At 60.6% G+C, this 17,409-nt stretch overlaps 1 protein-coding gene across 1 annotated transcript; it reads left to right on the forward strand.

The window, feature by feature from the left end:
* Positions 1 to 10: 10 nt before the first annotated feature.
* On the forward strand, positions 11 to 17,138 carry LOC101912519 (unconventional myosin-Vb-like; the record flags this gene model as incomplete). Its single annotated transcript, XM_055805172.1, has 35 exons — positions 11 to 176; positions 4,107 to 4,216; positions 4,642 to 4,804; positions 4,912 to 5,056; positions 5,192 to 5,348; positions 5,539 to 5,679; positions 5,913 to 5,994; positions 6,208 to 6,315; positions 6,474 to 6,586; positions 6,686 to 6,951; positions 7,112 to 7,193; positions 7,444 to 7,584; positions 7,659 to 7,781; positions 8,148 to 8,231; positions 9,102 to 9,199; positions 9,345 to 9,431; positions 9,513 to 9,624; positions 9,865 to 10,076; positions 10,254 to 10,410; positions 10,489 to 10,728; positions 11,496 to 11,705; positions 11,879 to 11,972; positions 12,132 to 12,259; positions 12,795 to 13,028; positions 13,111 to 13,208; positions 13,825 to 14,011; positions 14,229 to 14,322; positions 14,508 to 14,663; positions 14,835 to 14,986; positions 15,274 to 15,363; positions 15,568 to 15,718; positions 16,160 to 16,430; positions 16,511 to 16,685; positions 16,787 to 16,867; positions 16,980 to 17,138. Coding segments are annotated over 35 exons (5,067 nt in total), but the record flags the coding sequence as incomplete, so codon positions are not given.
* Positions 17,139 to 17,409: the final 271 nt, after the last annotated feature.

A 17,409-nucleotide genomic window follows, 5' to 3' on the forward strand; every position in this document is an offset into this window, starting at 1 on the left:
ATAGCTTTAACTCTTTGCCCAGCTGTGGCGGCTGGGAGGAGGAAGCCCAGCTGTTCTTCACCAGTCCTTCCCAAATAACAGTATTCAGTTTGCAAAGTTAAATAAACAGAAAGAAAAGGTCCGGTTGCACTTTTTATTTGAGGACACGCAAGGGTTGTCTTTTATTTTTTTAAAATCATTCTATTATTATTATAATTTTTTTGGTCGTCGTCTTTCTTTTTGTATGTAGTTATTTTTTTGGATGATTCTTGACAGTTCTATGAATACGTATATATATATATTATTTTTTTTGTAACGCAGGTCTATCTTCTATTTTGCCAATGTGAAGACTGCCCGAAAAACATGCGATGAGAGGCTGGGGGGGCATGGCTGGGGGGGCCAGGCCAGGCGGGGGGGATGGAGGGGGCACAGTTACCATGCCATGTTGCAAAACCCAGACAGATTTCCATCTCCTTCTTAATTTTGTGGTTGGTTTTGTTTTTTGGGTTTGTTTGTTGTTTGTTGGTTTTTTTTTTTAGTTTTATTTTTTTATTTTTTACCTCTTTATGTATATGTAGGGAATTTATAGGAAAATATGTACTTTATTGAATAAATTTTAAAAACTAAAATATATTTTATTTTAAAAAGAAAATAACGGACCTTTAACCTTACATGGCTAAAGTACTGATTATATATTTGCTGAGCTGACTTGACGGTTATGAAAATTGTATCAAGAGTTTTATTTTTTGACTTCAAAGCCTTCTTAATAAAGACTTTTTACTATATATGCATTCATGTGCTGCCTGCGGTGTCTCGCTTCCTGCAGCCTCTCGGCGCCTGCTCCAGCATCCTCAGAACCAGCCCCGGTTTTGGTCCTCCTGGCCATGGGCTGTGATGCGGGATGGGGGCACAGACCCCTTTCCACAAACCTCGCAGCCAGAGTAGCTTGGGATGGGGCTAAGGCACCCCTCCAGCACCCCAGGGTCCCACTGCTCCCCTGGGTGCTCTGCCAGACTCCCAAGGCAGCTGCCAGAAGGTGCTACCGGCCCTCGAGGGAGCGGACCCTCCCGAGGCTGCTGGGGGGCACGTTCTTTCCCCCGAGTGATGCATCTCCCAGCTGGGGAAAAAAGCAGGTGCCAGCTTGGATGCTGGGGACAGGGACCAGAGCCATCACTGGGGGGGACATCTGCCCTCTCCCAGCAGGTGGATTTGTCCCTCTTCACACCGAGTGACCCCACTGTGGGTCTGGCTGCCTCCTTGTCCCCACAGGTGCTCCTGCTGCCGACAAGGCGGTGCTGCTTGCTGCCCCCCACTTCTCGCCCTGCTAGGGCGTTCCCTTGTCACTGTCCCCAGTCACAGCCACCTCCGCATGGCAGCTGGCTGCCCAGGCTTCGTCCTGGCTCTGTGGGGCTGGCCAAGCCACCACGGGCAGTGGGGACCCAGAGACAGTGACATCCCTGGGTAGTGAGGACCCACAGGCAGTGACATCCCTGGGCAGTGGGGACCCAGAGACAGTGACATCCATGGGCAGTGGCACCCATGGAGGGTGGCACCTGCTGTAGGGACCCACAGACGGTGACATCCATGGGCAGTGGCACCCGTGGAGAGTGGCACCTGCTGTAGGGACCCACAGGCAATGACATCCATGGGCAGTGGGGACCCAGAGACAGTGACATCCATGGGCAGTGGGGACCCACAGGCAGTGACATCCCTGGGCAGTGGGGACCCAGAGACAGTGACATCCCTGGGCAGTGGCACCCATGGAGGGTGGCACCTGCTGTAGGGACCCACAGACGGTGACATCCATGGGCAGTGGCACCCGTGGAGAGTGGCACCTGCTGTAGGGACCCACAGGCAATGACATCCATGGGCAGTGGGGACCCAGAGACAGTGACATCCATGGGCAGTGGAGACCCACAGGCAGTGACATCCCTGGGCAGTGGGGACCCACAGGCAGTGACATCCATGGGCAGTGGCACCCATGGAGGGTGGCACCTGCTGTAGGGACCCACAGATGGTGACATCCATGGGCAGTGGAGACCCAGAGACAGTGGCACCCACAGGCAGTGGCACCTGCAGGGACTGGCACCCATGGGGACACATGGGCAGCAGCACCCAGACAGCTGTCAGTATACCTCGTTACCAACCTCATTACCTCGCTGCAGGTTTTCCTCGTTATCAGGGCTTCTCGGGGGGGGGGGGTGGGGGGGGGGTGGGGTGGTGCGGGGCTTTGCCGTGGGGCTGCAGTGATGCGTGGGTGCTGGGAGCACCCTGGGGGGGGAAACCTGTGGCGCAGGTGATCAGGGGACAGGGTGCCCTGGATGAGGGCAGTTTGGGGGGTGTCCTAGATAGGAGGGGTCTTTGCACACCCTCGATGGGCTCTTGGGGTGTCCCAGCTAGTGGGGGAGTTTGGAGTGACCTGCGTGGGTGGGGGGTCCCAGATAAGGTTTCTCAGGGTGTCCCAAGTGGGATTTTGGGGTGCCCTTTATGGGGATTCTCAGGATGTCCTGAATGGGGGGGTCTCAAGGTACCCTGCAGAGGTGGGGGGGGAACCAGTCCCAGGAGCTCCCCTGGCTCGGGAAGGGCTGTGGGGTGGAACGGGAGGTGGAGTGGGGCGGGGACCTCTACTACCCGCCCCTCCAATTAGTGGCAATTAGCTCCCATAAAGGGGCTGTAGGCATCAGGGGTGGGAGTGCTGGCAGCAGTGGGGGGCTGCCATGGCTGCGGGGGGGGCCATATGTGCAGGTGAGGGGGCTCAGGGGGTCCTGGCCTGGGGGGGGGGGGGGGCGGGCTGGAAGGGTCCCTACCGTGCAGCTGGGGAGGGGGGGAGCCCAGCCCGCGGGTCTGGGGTGCTTGTGGCAGACTTGGGCAGGCAGGAGGGGATAGGGGGGTGTCATGTGCCTCCCCTGAGAGCTCAGCACCTGGAGCAGCTGTGGGTGCTGTGGTCTGCGTGTCTCTTAGGGCCACCTCCCCACTGGTCACCTGGCTGGATGACACCTTAGGGGGGGTGCCTCAGCCGTGGGCTGCCTGCCCTGTGTGGGTGCTGCAGCCCCCTAGGCTGCCCGTGGGGCTCCCTGGCACACGGGGACCCATGGCCTGGCAAGCACAGCACCTCACAGGGGTGCTTGTCACGGGTGAGGAGAAGGGCTTGGTGCTGCCTGGGCACCCATCTCTCCTGCTTCTTGCCCAGTGGGCGGGTGGGATGCTCTCATCTCCAGGACCCTGGCCCAGATCGTCCTCGGTCCAGCTCTGCCTGTCGGAGATGCTCCTGCTGCGTGCAGGCAACAGGACAGGCTCTTCCTCCTTGCTTCTGCTGCTGCGTATCAAAAGTGATAGCTGCAGCCGCAGGGCAGGCCCTGGACGTGTCCTCTCTCCCAGGGTGATCCCTGTTTGCCTGTGAGGCTGGAGGGTGCTGAGGTTTCCGCGGAAGTCAGAGGTGCAGCATCCCTCACTGTGGGGTGACTGGGGTGCTTGCCTGGGTGAAGCTAGGAGGTTCGTGTGCTGAAGGCAGAGGGACTTGCCTTATCCCATGTCACTGGTTAGACTGGGACAGAAGTGGCTGCATGAGTGGCTTAGCCCGGCCCTGAGGTTATGGCCCAGCACGCCCCACTGGTGCCATACTGGTACCCTCGGAGGGGAGCGAGCGAGGGGCGAGCTGGGCATGGTAGCGGGGATGCTTTTTTGTCCAGCTCCTGATTTCAGACTAAAATCCGTTCGTGCCTTGCTGGGAAGCTGTATGTCATGCAATTTTTGCTCCCTCCAGCGGCTACTGCTCATAAAAGATAACGGCTTCCTCCTGCTGCTCCTCAGCAGAGCCCTGGACCCTGAGCCCCATCCTGCCCAAGTTAGTCCAACCACAAATTTGGATGCTCCGCTCTTCTGACGACTCCTTGGATGTGAACCCCAAGCCCAGCCCTTCCTTCCCTTCCCCCTCTCCAGGCTTCCAGCCCATTCAGTGCTTGTTTGCTCAGCTCGCCCCACTGCAGCGATGCTGAGCATCAGGCTGACCCCCGAAGTGAGAACCGTGGGGCGGGCTGCCGTGCTTGGCCTGGTGGTGGCCAGATGCTGTCCCTGTCTCTTGGCTGTGGCACTCTGCAGGGGTCCCCTCCCTCCCATGTCCCCACAGGGTGCCCGCGTCTGGATCCCTGACTGTATCGAAGTCTGGAGGGCAGCAGAAATAACCAGAGGCTACAAGGAAGGAGATGCTGTTCTCCACCTCCGCCTGGAAGATGGCTCGGTAAGGCTGGAGCTGTGCAGCCCAGTGGGTCCCTCCTGTGCTTGCCACATGGTCGGGCATCCCCAGATGGGACAGTTCACCTCTGCGCTCCCAACCCAGCCTGGAGTCCTCAGCAGGATACAGGGGGGCTCAGACGTTGCCTGGATGTGTTCCATCAGGTGACCAAGCAGCAGCCCAGGCCACTGTGGCTGTGCTTGGTTCACTGTGTCCCGTGTCCCCTGCCTGCCCAGGGAGCTGGTCCTCACTGCCTGCTCCTGCCTGACTTCCCCGAAGGTCTCCAGCTTGGCTTGCTGTGATTCCTGGTGACTAACAGCCCAAGCATGGCCTGCAGACAGTATCTGTCCGGCTCCTACAGACCCATCCCGCCTCTGTGGGGCTGGCCGACCCTGCTCAGCACTTAGCCTGCTCCATCTCCATCCCTGCAGGCACTGGCCTACCCCATTGAGTTCCAGCTGCCACCTCTCTGCAACCCTGACTGCCTCTCAGGTGCCGATGACCTGGTGGCCCTGAGCTACCTGCATGAGCCGGCTGTGCTGCACTCGCTCCGCCGGCGCTTCCTGGAGGCCAACACCATCTACACCTACTGTGGTGAGCCCGGTGCACCCCCTCCTACTCCCCACCCTGTCCCACTTCCCCTGGCTCCCCGGGGCAGATGCCCGTCCTGCCCTGCCCTTTGCACAGCCATCTTCCTCCAGGTATCATCCTCGTTGCCATCAACCCCTACCAGCCTCTGCCCATCTATGAAGAGGAGGTGATTTATGCCTACAGCGGCCGTGAAATTGGGGACATGGATCCCCACATCTTTGCTTTGGCGGAGGAGGCGTACAAGCAGATGGTGAGGTGAGAGTGTGATGTGGGAGCATCCCTGGGGTTGCACTGGGGAAGGTCTGAAGCCCCCCATGGACCATGCCGTGCCTGCATGGAGCAGTCCTGCTGCGTCACAGGCTGTTCCCAGCTCGTGTCCTTCTCCGGCAGGTTTGGGAAGAACCAGTCCCTCATCATCAGTGGGGAGTCAGGTGCAGGGAAGACTGCATCGGCCAAGTATGCCATGAGATACTTCACCACCATCGGGGGCTGCCTGTACGACTCCAACATGGAGGAGAAGGTGCTGGCCTCCAGCCCTGTCATGGAGGTGGGTCCCTCAGAGTCCCCAGGCTCTGCATGGGGATAACTGGGGTGTCCCTGTTCTCCTCGTGGCCTGTGCCCCTGATGTGATGCTCTGTGTGTCCCCCACTGTAAAATGGGTGGCAGCAACTGAACTTCCCCAGAGCACCTGGAGATCTGGAGCCAGCTAAAACCTCCTGCCCTCCTTCCCCTCCCAGGCCTTTGGGAATGCAAAGACAATGAGAAATGACAACAGTAGCCGCTTTGGGAAGTACATCGAGATCGGTTTTAGCCAAGCTCACGTCACAGGGGCCACCATCAAAACCTACCTGCTGGAGAAGTCCCGTGTCACCTTCCAGGTGGGCCTCTGGGGTGGCATGGGGACAGGACTGAGTGGCAGCCCCAGTCCTCAGAGCAGGAGGGTGCTCTTCCTGGGCATCCTTCAGGGGTGCAACCCCAGCACTGCTGAGTCAAGCTGGGAGAGGGGAAGGTGTCCCTTGTCCCCAAATCTGGGGCTGCAAGCACTGCTGCAGATGAGCAGGGTGGCCTGAAGTGACCTGGTTTCTCAGTGATTTTTCTTGTTCATCCACAGGCACAAGCGGAGAGGAACTACCACATCTTCTACCAGCTCTGTGCCTCCGCCACCCTGCCCGAGCTCCAGGGCCTGGGTCTCTGTGAGTGCCTCTGTGTCCCCCCCCACGAGTCCCATGGCACAGCTGGGTGCCAGCCCACCCCGTGCTGGCACTGCCCAGACCTTCCTGCCCCCCCTCCACTGGGTGCTGGAGGGGGCTCTGCTGCTGCTGGGCACCCCAGGGTGGGATGAGGACAACTGGGAGCCCTGTGGGGCAGGTTGTGCTGGTTCCCAGTCCAAAACATCTCACCCGCAGGTGGGGCAGAGTCCTTCCACTACACCCGCCAGGGCCAGTGCGCCGTGGCACAGAGCACCGATGATGCAGCTGACCTGGATAGCACGCGGCATGCCTTCTCACTCCTGGGTACTGTCCTGGCCAGGCACGGTGGGGAGGGGGTGGGCAGGGCTGGTCCCCAGGGCTGTTTTTCCTGCTGCCCTCACCCCCATGCTGGTGTGGGAGTGCTGGTGCCAGAGCCGGTACTGGGGAGCCTGGCTAACCTGGTGCCTGTGCTGTGCCTGCAGGCATCCCTGAGGCTGAGCAGCTGGAGCTGTTTCGTGTCCTGGCTGCCATCCTGCACCTGGGCAACATCGTGCTCAGAGGGAGGGACCGCCGTGGGGACAGCTGCTTCGTGGAGGTGGGCAAGAGCTTGCTGCCCCCACCCTGCGGCCCAGCCTGGCCCCTGAGCTGTGCTGGTCTCAGCAGTACCATGGTGACAGGGTCTGTCCCTCTGCAGCCTGCTGATGAGGCCCTGGGGCTGTTCTGCACGCTGCTGGGCACTGAGGCATCGCAGGTGATACGCTGGCTCTGCCACCGCAAGCTGATCACTGCTGGTGAGACCTACGTGAAGCCCCTCTCCAGGCAGCAGGCGCTCGACTCGAGGGATGCCCTGGCCAAGTATATGTATGGGCAGATCTTCAGGTGGATGGTGAGCAGGGTCAACCATGCTCTGCGGTCACTGGAGGGCCACCACAACTCCATTGGCATCCTGGACATCTATGGGTAAGAGCAGTTCCCTCCTCCTGGGCTGCCTGGAAGAGCACAGTCCTGTTCCTGCATCAGCTGAGGCTGTAGGACTGCAGCCACCAACAGCTCTGGTGGGGACTTGGGGCAGCGCCCGTGTCCCTGGCAGCTGCCTCAGGCAGGTCTCTGCCACCTGCAGGTTTGAGATGTTTGATGTCAACAGCTTTGAGCAGTTCTGCATCAACTATGCCAACGAGAAGCTGCAGCAGCATTTCAACCGGGTGGGTACCACAGAGATGTCCCCTTGCTGGGGGCTGGTGAGGGTGGGCGCTGCATACCCCTGCTGCGCTGCTGCTTCTGGTGCTTTCTGCCTTGAATGTGGCTGCTGGGGCTGGGCACGGTCCCCTCCTTTCTCCCAAAGTGTTCCTGCTGCAGGAGAAGGGTGTCTGACAGAACCCAAGCCACTGCCTGGTGGCTGGCCACCTCTGTCACTTCCTGGCTCAGTCCTGCTCTGCTGTCCCTGCCCTTTAGCATGTCTTCAAGCTGGAGCAGGAGGAATATGTGACAGAGGAGATCCCTTGGGTCTTTGTTGACTTCTGTGACAACCAGCCATGCATTGAGCTCATCGAGGGCCGGCTTGGCATCCTGAACCTGCTGAATGAGGAGTGCAAGGTGGGCAAAGGGGTGCTGGGAGCAGGCTGCCACGGCCACCCGGAGCTGTCCCTTCTGACCCATTTGCTTTTTAGATGCCCCAAGGCAGTGATGGGAGCTGGGCCCAGAAGCTTTACCAGACGCATCTCAACAGCTCCTACTTCCAGAAGCCCAAGAGGTCCACGGATGCTTTCGTTGTCTGCCACTTTGCTGGCAAGGTAGGGGAAGCTGTGGCAGTGCAGGCAGGGGTAGGGAGAGCTCTGCACCAGTGGGCACCCATCCTGTCCCATCCAGAGCTGATGGCTGTAGCTCCTGCAGCCTTTCAGGCTAGGGGATGGATCCTGCTGGCTCTGCAGCTGAGTGCTGGGCTGCAGCCCTTTAACTGAGGGTAAAAATTCTGAAACCCTCTGCTGGGTCCCATCAGTAGCCTTGCAGCAGGGCAGGAGCTAGGCGGTGTGGCCACCAGCCCCGACTCCTGCAAGGACTTCTTCCAAAAAGCATTTGCCTGTGTCCGAGCAGAGCCCTGCAAAAAACAGTCTGGGAAGATGCAGGCTGATACTGGGGCTTGCCTGGTCTCCCACCAGGTGGAATACCAGTGTGATGGGTTTGTGGAGAAGAACAGGGACACTGTCCCCGAGGAGCTGGTGGGGCTGCTGCGAGCCAGCAAGGTAAGAGCCACCCTGAGCAGGGGCTGTGTAGGGCAGAGCCTGGCTAGCTTGTGGCCCTGGGAGCCTGGGTGGAAGGACTGATGGTGCAGGAGCATACAAGCCACGCAGGATAAATCCCTGTCTGATCTGCTGGCACAGCCCCGTGCAGTGCTGGCCATGGGCAGGGTGCCCTGAAGTGTGGGTGCTCCCCACCTTGCCTTGGGCTTTCCTACCTTGGGGAGCATCTTGGTCATGTCCCTGATGCAAGGGCTTGGAGGGTCCTGCTGCTTCCAGGTCTGTAACACTGTCACTTGTCCCTTCTACCCTTGCGTGTCCCTGGTAGAAGGTAAGGGACATCTTGGAGGGCTCTCAAGCACGCCTGGGGATGTGTCCATGGTTCACACATAGTTTTTCCTGGGGGAAGCAGTAGGCAGGGGCACAGCTGAATCCGGCACATCTGGGCTGTGGTGGGTCAGAGGATTGTGCACTGGGCTGGCCGCTGTGGAGCTTTTGGTCCCTTGGGGCTGTTTTCTGGTGGCCATGGCGCTCTAGGTACTGGGTGGTGCTTGCTGCAGGGTCTGCCTGGCTCACAGCTCTGCTCTGTGCAGTCTGCCCTGCTCACTGAGCTCTTCCTGGAGGAAGGGGATGGCCCCACGTCCCTGCAGTCCCGCAGGTCCGGCAGGCCCAGGATGGCTGGTTGTCCCAGCCACAGATCGCTGCCCAGTAGCCAAAAGAGCAAGAAGAATTCCATCTCCAGCCAGGTATGGTGGTGGTGGTGTGTGGGGAGAAACGTGTGCTGGCCCTAGACAGCTGAGGCAGCCCCAAGGGGGACCTGTGTGTGCCCTACAAGCCCCAGGATGTTCCTGACCACGCTTGCCTTGTCCTTGGCAGTTCAGAGCCTCCCTGAACCAGCTGATGGAGACGCTGAGCAGCACCGTACCACACTACATCCGCTGCATCAAGCCCAACGATGGCAAGCAGCCCTTTGTGTGAGTGCCCGGCCAGGGAGGGGATGGGTACGCTGCAGGGCACCGCTGTCCCTCCAATCTGTGTCCCTCTTGCCCTGCTCCTACATAGCTTGGAGCATGCCAAGCTGGCTGGGACCCAGCCTAGCTCAGCACCTTTTTGCCCCAGGTTTGACTCCAGGCGAGCAGTGGAGCAGCTACGAGCCTGCGGAATCCTGGAGACAATCCAGATCAGTGCCTCAGGCTACCCCTCCAGGTATCCCCCTGCTTCAGCAGCACCCTGGGGGTTCCCCCACCTCCAGCCACAGCACCTCTGATCCCCCTCTGTCCCCCACAGGTGTACATACCAGGAGTTCTTGGAGAGGTACAGGGCTCTGGTGAGCAGAGAGGAGCTGATGGGCACTGACGAGAAGCAGACCTGCAGCCTTGCCCTTGAGAGATTGCTCCGAGTAAGGGTCCTGCTGGGGGAGTGCAGCTGTGGTACCAGAGTATCCCTTGCAGGGGGGGGGATGGGCACCATTCTCACCATGTGTGGGTGCCCGGTGGGATACAGAAGTGGATGAGATGAGGAGGAACTCAACCTCCAGGAAGGTTGGATGAGGAGATTAGTGGTATGAGGAGCATCACTCTTGGGGGAGCCTGGCTGGGGTACACTTTGTCTCTGGGACTGACTCTACCCTTGCACACAGGACCCCAGCAAGTACCAGTGTGGGAAGAACAAGGTGTTTTTCCGGGCTGGCCAAGTGGCTCACCTGGAGGAGCTGCGGTACCAGCAGATGAGGGCAGCCTGTGTCCTGCTGCAGAGGCACCTGCGGGGCTGGCTGGCACGGAGGCACTTTGGACGGGCACGTGCCGCAGCGATCTGCCTGCAGCGCCATGCCCGGGGCATGCTGGCCCGCAGGTGAGCGGGGATGGGGCTTGGGGGGAGCAGCAATGAGCTGAGACAGAGCTCAGCCTTGGGGTGAGCTGGCAGCTGGGCTGGCGTGGGGCTGCGCTTGGACCTGGGTGTCCCTGTGGTGTGGGCTGGGCTGTGGGGGGCATTGCCACCCCCCTGCCCAGCGCCCTGCCCTCGCTGCAGGTTCACCAGGATGCTGCGAAGGACCAGGGCTGCTGTGGTGCTGCAGAAAACTGTGAGGATGGTTCTGGCACGACGTTTCTACCTACGCATGTGCCAGGCTATCATCACCATCCAAGCCTTTGCCCGGGGCATGTTTGCCCGACGTCTCTACCACCAGGTAGGAACCTGGCAGGGCAGCAGGTGTCCCCATCCCGCCTGGGGACACTGTGCCACTGCCCCATCTCTTGCTTCACAGATGGTGTGGCACCAGAAAGCCGTGGTGATCCAGGCTGCTGTCAGGGGCTGGCTGGCCCGAACCCGCTACAGCCGCCTGCGTGGGGCTGTCATCTACCTGCAGTGCTGCTACCGCCGGGTGCAAGCACGCCGTGAGCTGCGGCAGCTGCGTGTCGAGGCACGCTCCATTGAGCGTTACAAGCAGCTGCACAAGGGCATGGAGATCAAGGTGATCCAGCTGCAGTGTAGGCTGGATGAGCAGGTGGGTGCTGGCTTCATCCCTGCGTGGGGGTAGCTACTTTTTGCTGACCACTTCTTACCAGTCCCTGTGTAGCCAAAACCATGCCTGCTGGTGTCTTCAGTCCTCTCCCAGCCCTAGGGCAGGAGCTAACCCTGCCTGACATGTGCTTCCAGGCAGGAGTTGGGTCTCATTCCTGGATTTTCAGTGCTCCCTGTGGATGCAGGGATTGGTGGCCCTGGGGGTGGGATGGGCATCCTCCTGGGTGCTTGGCTGGGTGCAGCCTTGCAGCACAGTGTCATGTGCTGGGAGCAGTTCCAGCATGGTGTGTTGTCCCACCGTGCTCCTGCTGGCAGCATCTGCTGTTGCCATCTGGGTGTCTCTGCTTCAGCTGTCACCACTCCCTTTCTGGGGGCGTCTGTGGAGGGGAAGGGAGGGCTCCTGTGCTGCGATCCTGTTTCTGGGGGTAGGGGGAAGCAGGGCTGGTAAATCCTGCTGTTGAGGCTGGCCAGGTGGTGGGCTGCAAAGCTATGGCAGAGCTCATGCATGGCTCCGTGTGGGATGGCATGTTGTGGAGAGCTGTGCTCCCAGGTTTGAGGTGACACCAGAGGTTCAGGGATCAAACAGATGGGTGGGATATGTGGTACCCAGGTTCCTTGCAGAAGGGAAGCATGCATGGGTTAGGAGTGTATTATCCATGAGTATGCATAGACGTTTACTGATGGGAGACACGTAGGGGTATGCCCTTGTTCTCAGCCACCTGCCTGACATGCTCTGCTCATTGGCTCAAGGCCCAGGAGAAGCAGCAGCTGATGGAGCAGCTCTCAGAGCTGAACGCTGCCCATGCTGAGGAGGTACAGCGCCTGCAGGCTGAGGTGCAGCGGCTGCGGGAGGATACGACCCGTGATGCCCAGGTCCAGCAGCTGCAGGAACGGCTGGCCGAGCTGGAGAGGCACAGCATGAAGAGCTGCCTGGTCCAGGAGGTTGAGGAGCTCAGGCAGGTCAGTCTGTCCAGGGGATGCTCTCACTCTGCTGGGGCTCCATGGGGCTCTCCAGGGAGGTGGCAGCATGCTGTGCTTTCTGCTGGGGGGGGGGTCTCTGGAGGAAACCTCTGGCAGCCAGGGCTGGCCCCAGGCAGGGCTGTAGCTGTACCTGCCCCTCTGCTTTCCCACAGCGCTTGGCAGAGGTGGAAGCCACGAAGCTGCAGCTGGAGGAGGAGAAGGATGCCCTGATCCAGCGTGTGTTGGAGCGGTCGCAGGATCTAGAAGGTAAGAAGGATCTGCTGATCTGCTCATCTCATTCCCCTGGGTATGGGCTGGTCCTGCAGGCTTGGTGTGTTCCTGCATGTTCCCTGGCAGAGGGGACGTGGCTCTGCTTGTCCCCACTCCCTGCTGTGTCTGTCCCCACAGAGCAGCACCAGTGTGCAGCACGGGAGAGCCAAGGGCTGCTGCAGGAGCTGGAAGAGGAGCGGGCACGCTACCAGAGCCTGGTGCAGGAGTACACCCGCCTGGAGCAGGGCTATGAGAACCTGCGGGATGAGATGGCCTTCCACAGGGTGAGGGGCTGGCAGGGACACGGGGGGGCTCAGGGCACCCCCTCCCTCAGCTCAGTGAAGGGAGTAGGCAGTGCTGTCTGGTTCAGGGCATGTTCCTGCGGCAGAAGTGGGCTCCCCAGCTCACGTGCCAGGGGACCCCCAAGCTGAGGTGTCCTCTCGAGGCTGTCGCTGCTCTGCCCCAGCAGATGTTTGGGGTGCAGGGGAGCAACGTTGTCCTCTTCCCCACTCAGCAAACCACCTTGAGACGGTCCCCTTCCTCAGAGAGCTTCCTGGGCTCCGAGAGCAGCTGCTTGTCCTCCATGTCCACGGCTCCCTCACGAGATGTCACTGACCAGCAGGCTGAGGCTAGTGGTGACACTGGTTGGGACAGTGGGGTGGGGGTCACAAGTGGGCTGTCCCTTCCCCTGGTGATGGTGACAACTGTACCCTGGGGCTTCTGGCTGGGAGCTGGTGCCATCAGGGAGGGCTTCCTGTAGGCATCCTGGTGCTGGTGCCCAGCACGGGCTGCTGTGCCAGCCCCCGTCTCTGCACCCAGGGGCAGGAGGAGCGGTGGCAGCTTGTGCCAGAGGGGTCGCGGCTGCAGCCCAGCAGTGAGGCGGTGCTGAACGGTGGTGTGAGCCAGGATCCCTTTGAGAAGGCATACCTCCTCCTCCTGGGGCAGCTCAATGCTGCTAACGAGGAGCTGGCCCGGACCCGGGAGGAGCTGCGGAGGTCCCAGGCTCCTGTGGAGCCAGAGGAGAGGAAACTGTTGGACTTCTTCAAGCGCAGGGTGAGCCCCTGTCCCACTGCTGAGAGCAGGATGAGACCCAGGATGGCAAGGCCAACCTCATCCTGCTCCTCTCTCCCTGCAGAACTTCACTGAGATGCTGGGGCTGGGTAAGAGCCCGGAGAAGGTGGCAGTGGATGATGACCTGAAGCATGCGTACGATGCAGTGCAGGTTGCTAATAAGTGAGTGTGGTCCCAGGGAGGTGGTCCCCAGCTGATGCTGGTGTCCCCACAATAGGCTGGTGGGGCTTTCCCTGGTGTTTTGGCCAGCCAGGGCTGGTGTGACAGCTGCCTGGCCTCTGCAGTGGTGCTGGGTGGCTGCACATCCTCACTGGAGCAGCCATCTCCTCCAATGCTCTGGGCACTGTAGCCCCAGGTGGGCTGCGAGAGCAAGGGCAGCCTGCCCCTCACTGCCCAGCGGGGTAGGGGGTAGCCCTTGCTTGCTCTTCCCTTCTTTCCAGTGCACCCAGCTGTGTTTTGCTGGGGGACTGGAGCAGCACACCTTGCTCAAGGCACAGCCTCACCCACTGCATGAGCAGAACGGGTACCCTGGGCTCAAGAGGAGCCTCCTAAGAGGAGCAGGCTGGTGGAGCCTGTCCCTGGGCTGGGTGCAGCCAGAGGGGAGATGCTCTACCAGTCCAGCTGGGTCTTGGCTGCCCTGGAGGGCCTGGGCAAGGGGGGAGTCCTCAGCTCTGAGGCTTCAGGGGAGGAAAAGCCTCCTTAGCAGCCTCCCTGCAGGATGGGGTGAGGCAGCTTGAAGGAGGCTGGTGCCTCAGTTTCCCCTGGTGCGTGTGAGCAGGCTGCTGGAGAGTCAGCTGCAGGAGGAGAAACAGCAGCACAAGGAGGAGGTACAAGGGCTGCACCTCGACATCTGCTCACTCAAGCAGCTGAGCCAGCAGCAAGCAGCCCTCATCCAGGACCTGCAGTGGCACCAGGGGCAGGAGGGGCTGCAGCAGCATGTCCTACAGCTCAGGGAGGAGAACAGGGTAAGGGGGTGGTGATGGGGGGTGGGTGGACACAGGCAGGACTGGGCTTGGGGCTGGCTCCCACCCCCTTGCCCTGTGGTGAGCTGCAGCAGCCCCTTAAGGAGCGGTGCAGGGGACCCTGATGCATCCTCCCAGCTCCGCTTCGCTGGGTGGGTACTGGTGGGGGCCTCCAGCTGAGGGAGGCTGGCTGAGCCCTACCAGGGTTGTGCCTGCCCAGGAGCTGGCCCAGAAGCTGGAGAAGCAGGAGAGGATTACACTGAAGCTCCAGAAGCAGCTGAGAGCCTACACAAAGCAGACCCAGGAGCTCACAGGCAAGTGTCTGCATGAGATGGGGACATGGGGCTGGTGGGAGCATCGCCCAGCCTCGCCATGAGGAGCGGGGTCCCCCCAGACAGAGATACTGGGGAGTATCTGCTTGGACTGAGCTGAGGGATCCTGATCTGGGTCCCACGGCCCAGGACACAGCAGGATTTGACCTGTGCTCCTCTTTCTCCAGTGAAGAGAGAGGCCACCAGGCCAGCACAGGAGCTGGCAGCATCTGCTGCGGTCCTGTCCCAATCCCCTGTCGTCCCACCTCTGTCTGGGCTGTCCCAAGCCATGCTGGCATGGAGGATGGAGGATGAAGGGCGCATTATCAAGGCCATCATCACAGGTAGGGTTTGGACAGATGGGGACTCTTTACCCCAACTTGGTCCCTGCTAGGGTTTCTTGCCGACCTCTGTGTGAGCTCATCCTTTCAGTGTTGCTGGGGCAGCATCCTGCCTGGTTCAGGACCAGTTTTCTGTAGCTGCCTGGATCTCAACTGTCCTGTTTTCCCCTGCAGACTATAAACCACAGAGCTGTCCTGGGGCACTTCCAGACCTGCCAGCCTACATCCTCTTCCTGTGCTTCCGACACGCAGACCACTGCTGTGACGAGCTGCGGGCTCGCTCGCTCCTGGATGCAGCCATTGGTGCCATCAAAGGGATCATGAAGGTGCTGGGCTTGGGGGTGTGGGGTGGGCTGAGGAGCAGGAGCTTCACTGGCCAAGGCAGAGGTGGTGCTGGGGCAGTGACATGTGCCTGGCTGCAGTGTCCAGCCTGAGCATCTCCCAGGGTGAGGGGGCCCCTGGGTGCCGCAGGTGTCCTGTGAGAGGGTCCTACAGCCCTCGCCAGGCTGCAGCTAGCTCAGTGTGGCTCACAGGGCTACCGTGGGGTGTTAGGGCTTGCTGCTGTCACTGCCAGAGCCCTGCTGACCCTGGTGCTCTCACTTCCCTCCCACAGAAGCACAGCGATGACTTCAATGTGGTGGCACTCTGGCTTGCCAACACCTGCCGACTCCAGAACTGCCTGTGCCAGTACAGCCAGGATGAGGTAGGGCTGGGCTGCAGGGGGTCTGCCACCTCCCTGGCGAGGGTGGGAGCTCAGTGGGGACAGGGTTTGTCCCCACCTGGGGCTGCATCCTCTTTACCCCAGCCCAGGCATACAAGGATGTGCGGGGCTGATGCTGCTCTGTGCTTGCTTGGGGACCTGGCTGTCCCCTGGTACTGCTGGCTCTGACCCAGCCTGTGCCCACAGAGCTACTGGCAGGGGAACACAGCGCAGCAGAACAAACATCGCCTGCAGAACGTGGACCCCCAGAGCTCCTGCCATAGCCTGGGTGCCCTGGCTGTCCAGCTCTACCAGCAGCTCATCCGCACTGCTGAGAAGTGCCTCAAGCCCATGATTGGTATGGCCAGGGCTTGGGGGGTGCTCGGGGGATGCTGGATCAGGGAGGGAACGCTGTGCTCGGCTGTGTCAGCTGCCTGCTCTGTTACCGGGGCTGTGCCCAGAGTGGGAAGGCAGGCTCTGAACCGGGGGATGCCTTCTACAAGGGACCATCTGCTCCTTGAGCATCCTGGCTTGCAGGAGGTGGTTGGGGAGCTAAAGGTGGGCTCAGCACCCCAGGGACCTTGGGCTACATCCATGGGGAGCTCTATTCCCCCATGCCATACTCTGCAGCTACATGGAGCAGGGCCAGTCCCTGACCTAGCCTTGGCCAGCTATCCTGGAGGTGTCATTAGCCCCTGTATCCCCAACTGGGACACGGAACCAAGGAGCTGTGTACTGGTTGCTTGAGGCACAACGCGGGGTCTCTGCCTCCTTACAATGAGCCTTTTCTACCCTTCAGTTTCAGCGATGCTGGAGAGTGAGCCCATACAGGGCTTGTCCTTCTCCTGCCCTCCCCGCCACCGCCGGTCCTCAGTAGCCTCTACCCACACCCTGCCTGAGCTGCTGCAGCAGCTGGGCTCCTTCCGTGCAGTGCTGAACCACCACGGGCTGGCCCCCAGTGTGGGGCACCAGGTCCTGCGCCAGCTCCTCTTCCTGGTCAGTGGCACCACCCTCAACTACCTGCTGCTGAGGAAGGACACGTGCTCCTGGAGCCGCAGCATCCAGCTCAGGTCTGTGCCCGTGCAGGATGGGTATGGCTGGGGGAGATGGGGCATGGCCTGTGCCACCTGTGACCTGCTGTCCCTGGCAGGTACAACATCAGCCAGGTGGAGCAGTGGCTGCGGGCAGAGGGGCTGCAGGAGAGTGGGGCCCGTGAGGTGCTGGAGCCCCTGGTCCAGGCTGCCCAGCTGCTGCAGGTGAAGAAGGTGACTGAGGCGGATGCTGGAGCTCTCTGCAGCCTGTGCACGGTGCTGTCACCCCAGCAGGTACTGGGTGGGGATGCGCTGCGGTGGGGACCACACCATACCCAGAAGGGTCTGGATGTGCCCAGCCCTTCCCTGTTCATGGTCCCCTCTGTCCCTTCCAGGTTGTGAAGATCCTCCGGGCTTACACCCCGGCTGCTGGGCTAGAGGAGAGGATCAGCCCAAGCTTCATCAGCAGGGTTGAGGTAAGCAGAATTGGGGGTCTAGTTTGGGGGGGGGGGGGGAGGGGGGCAGGCTGTCCTGTATGACCCCCCCCTTACTGGAGCAGCCCTGAATGCAAGTGCTGTGTCCCCACAGAAGCAGCTGCAGGACCAGTATGGAGGGGGACCCAGCCAGCTCCTGGTGGACACCAGCCACCTCTTCCCTGTGCACCTGCCCTTCACTGCCTCCCCCCTGCACCTGGATGAGCTCCACATCCCTGATGCTCTCAACCTGGCCTTCCTTGTCAGGCCCTAGGCTGCTCTCCGTGCCCCACTGAGGGGTATCTGGACCCCCTGAGGGGTGGGATGGCTTCAAATCCTGGGGGGACAGCACTGTGTGCCGTTCTTCTGGGAAGTGACTGATTTATTGTAACTCAAGTGTCTTTGTTTGTGGCACAGCCAGGGCCCATGGCAGTCCTGAGCTGGGGCTTTGGCCACTTTTTAATTATTTGAAGCTAATAAAAGTCTTTGCAGATAATTCTCTGTGGCCCAAGGCTGTCTGGGGTGGGTGCATTTAGCTCGGGGAG

This window comes from Falco peregrinus, chromosome 5 (genome assembly GCF_023634155.1).
Source record: "Falco peregrinus isolate bFalPer1 chromosome 5, bFalPer1.pri, whole genome shotgun sequence".
In the NCBI taxonomy this organism is placed as follows: Eukaryota; Metazoa; Chordata; class Aves; order Falconiformes; family Falconidae; genus Falco; species Falco peregrinus.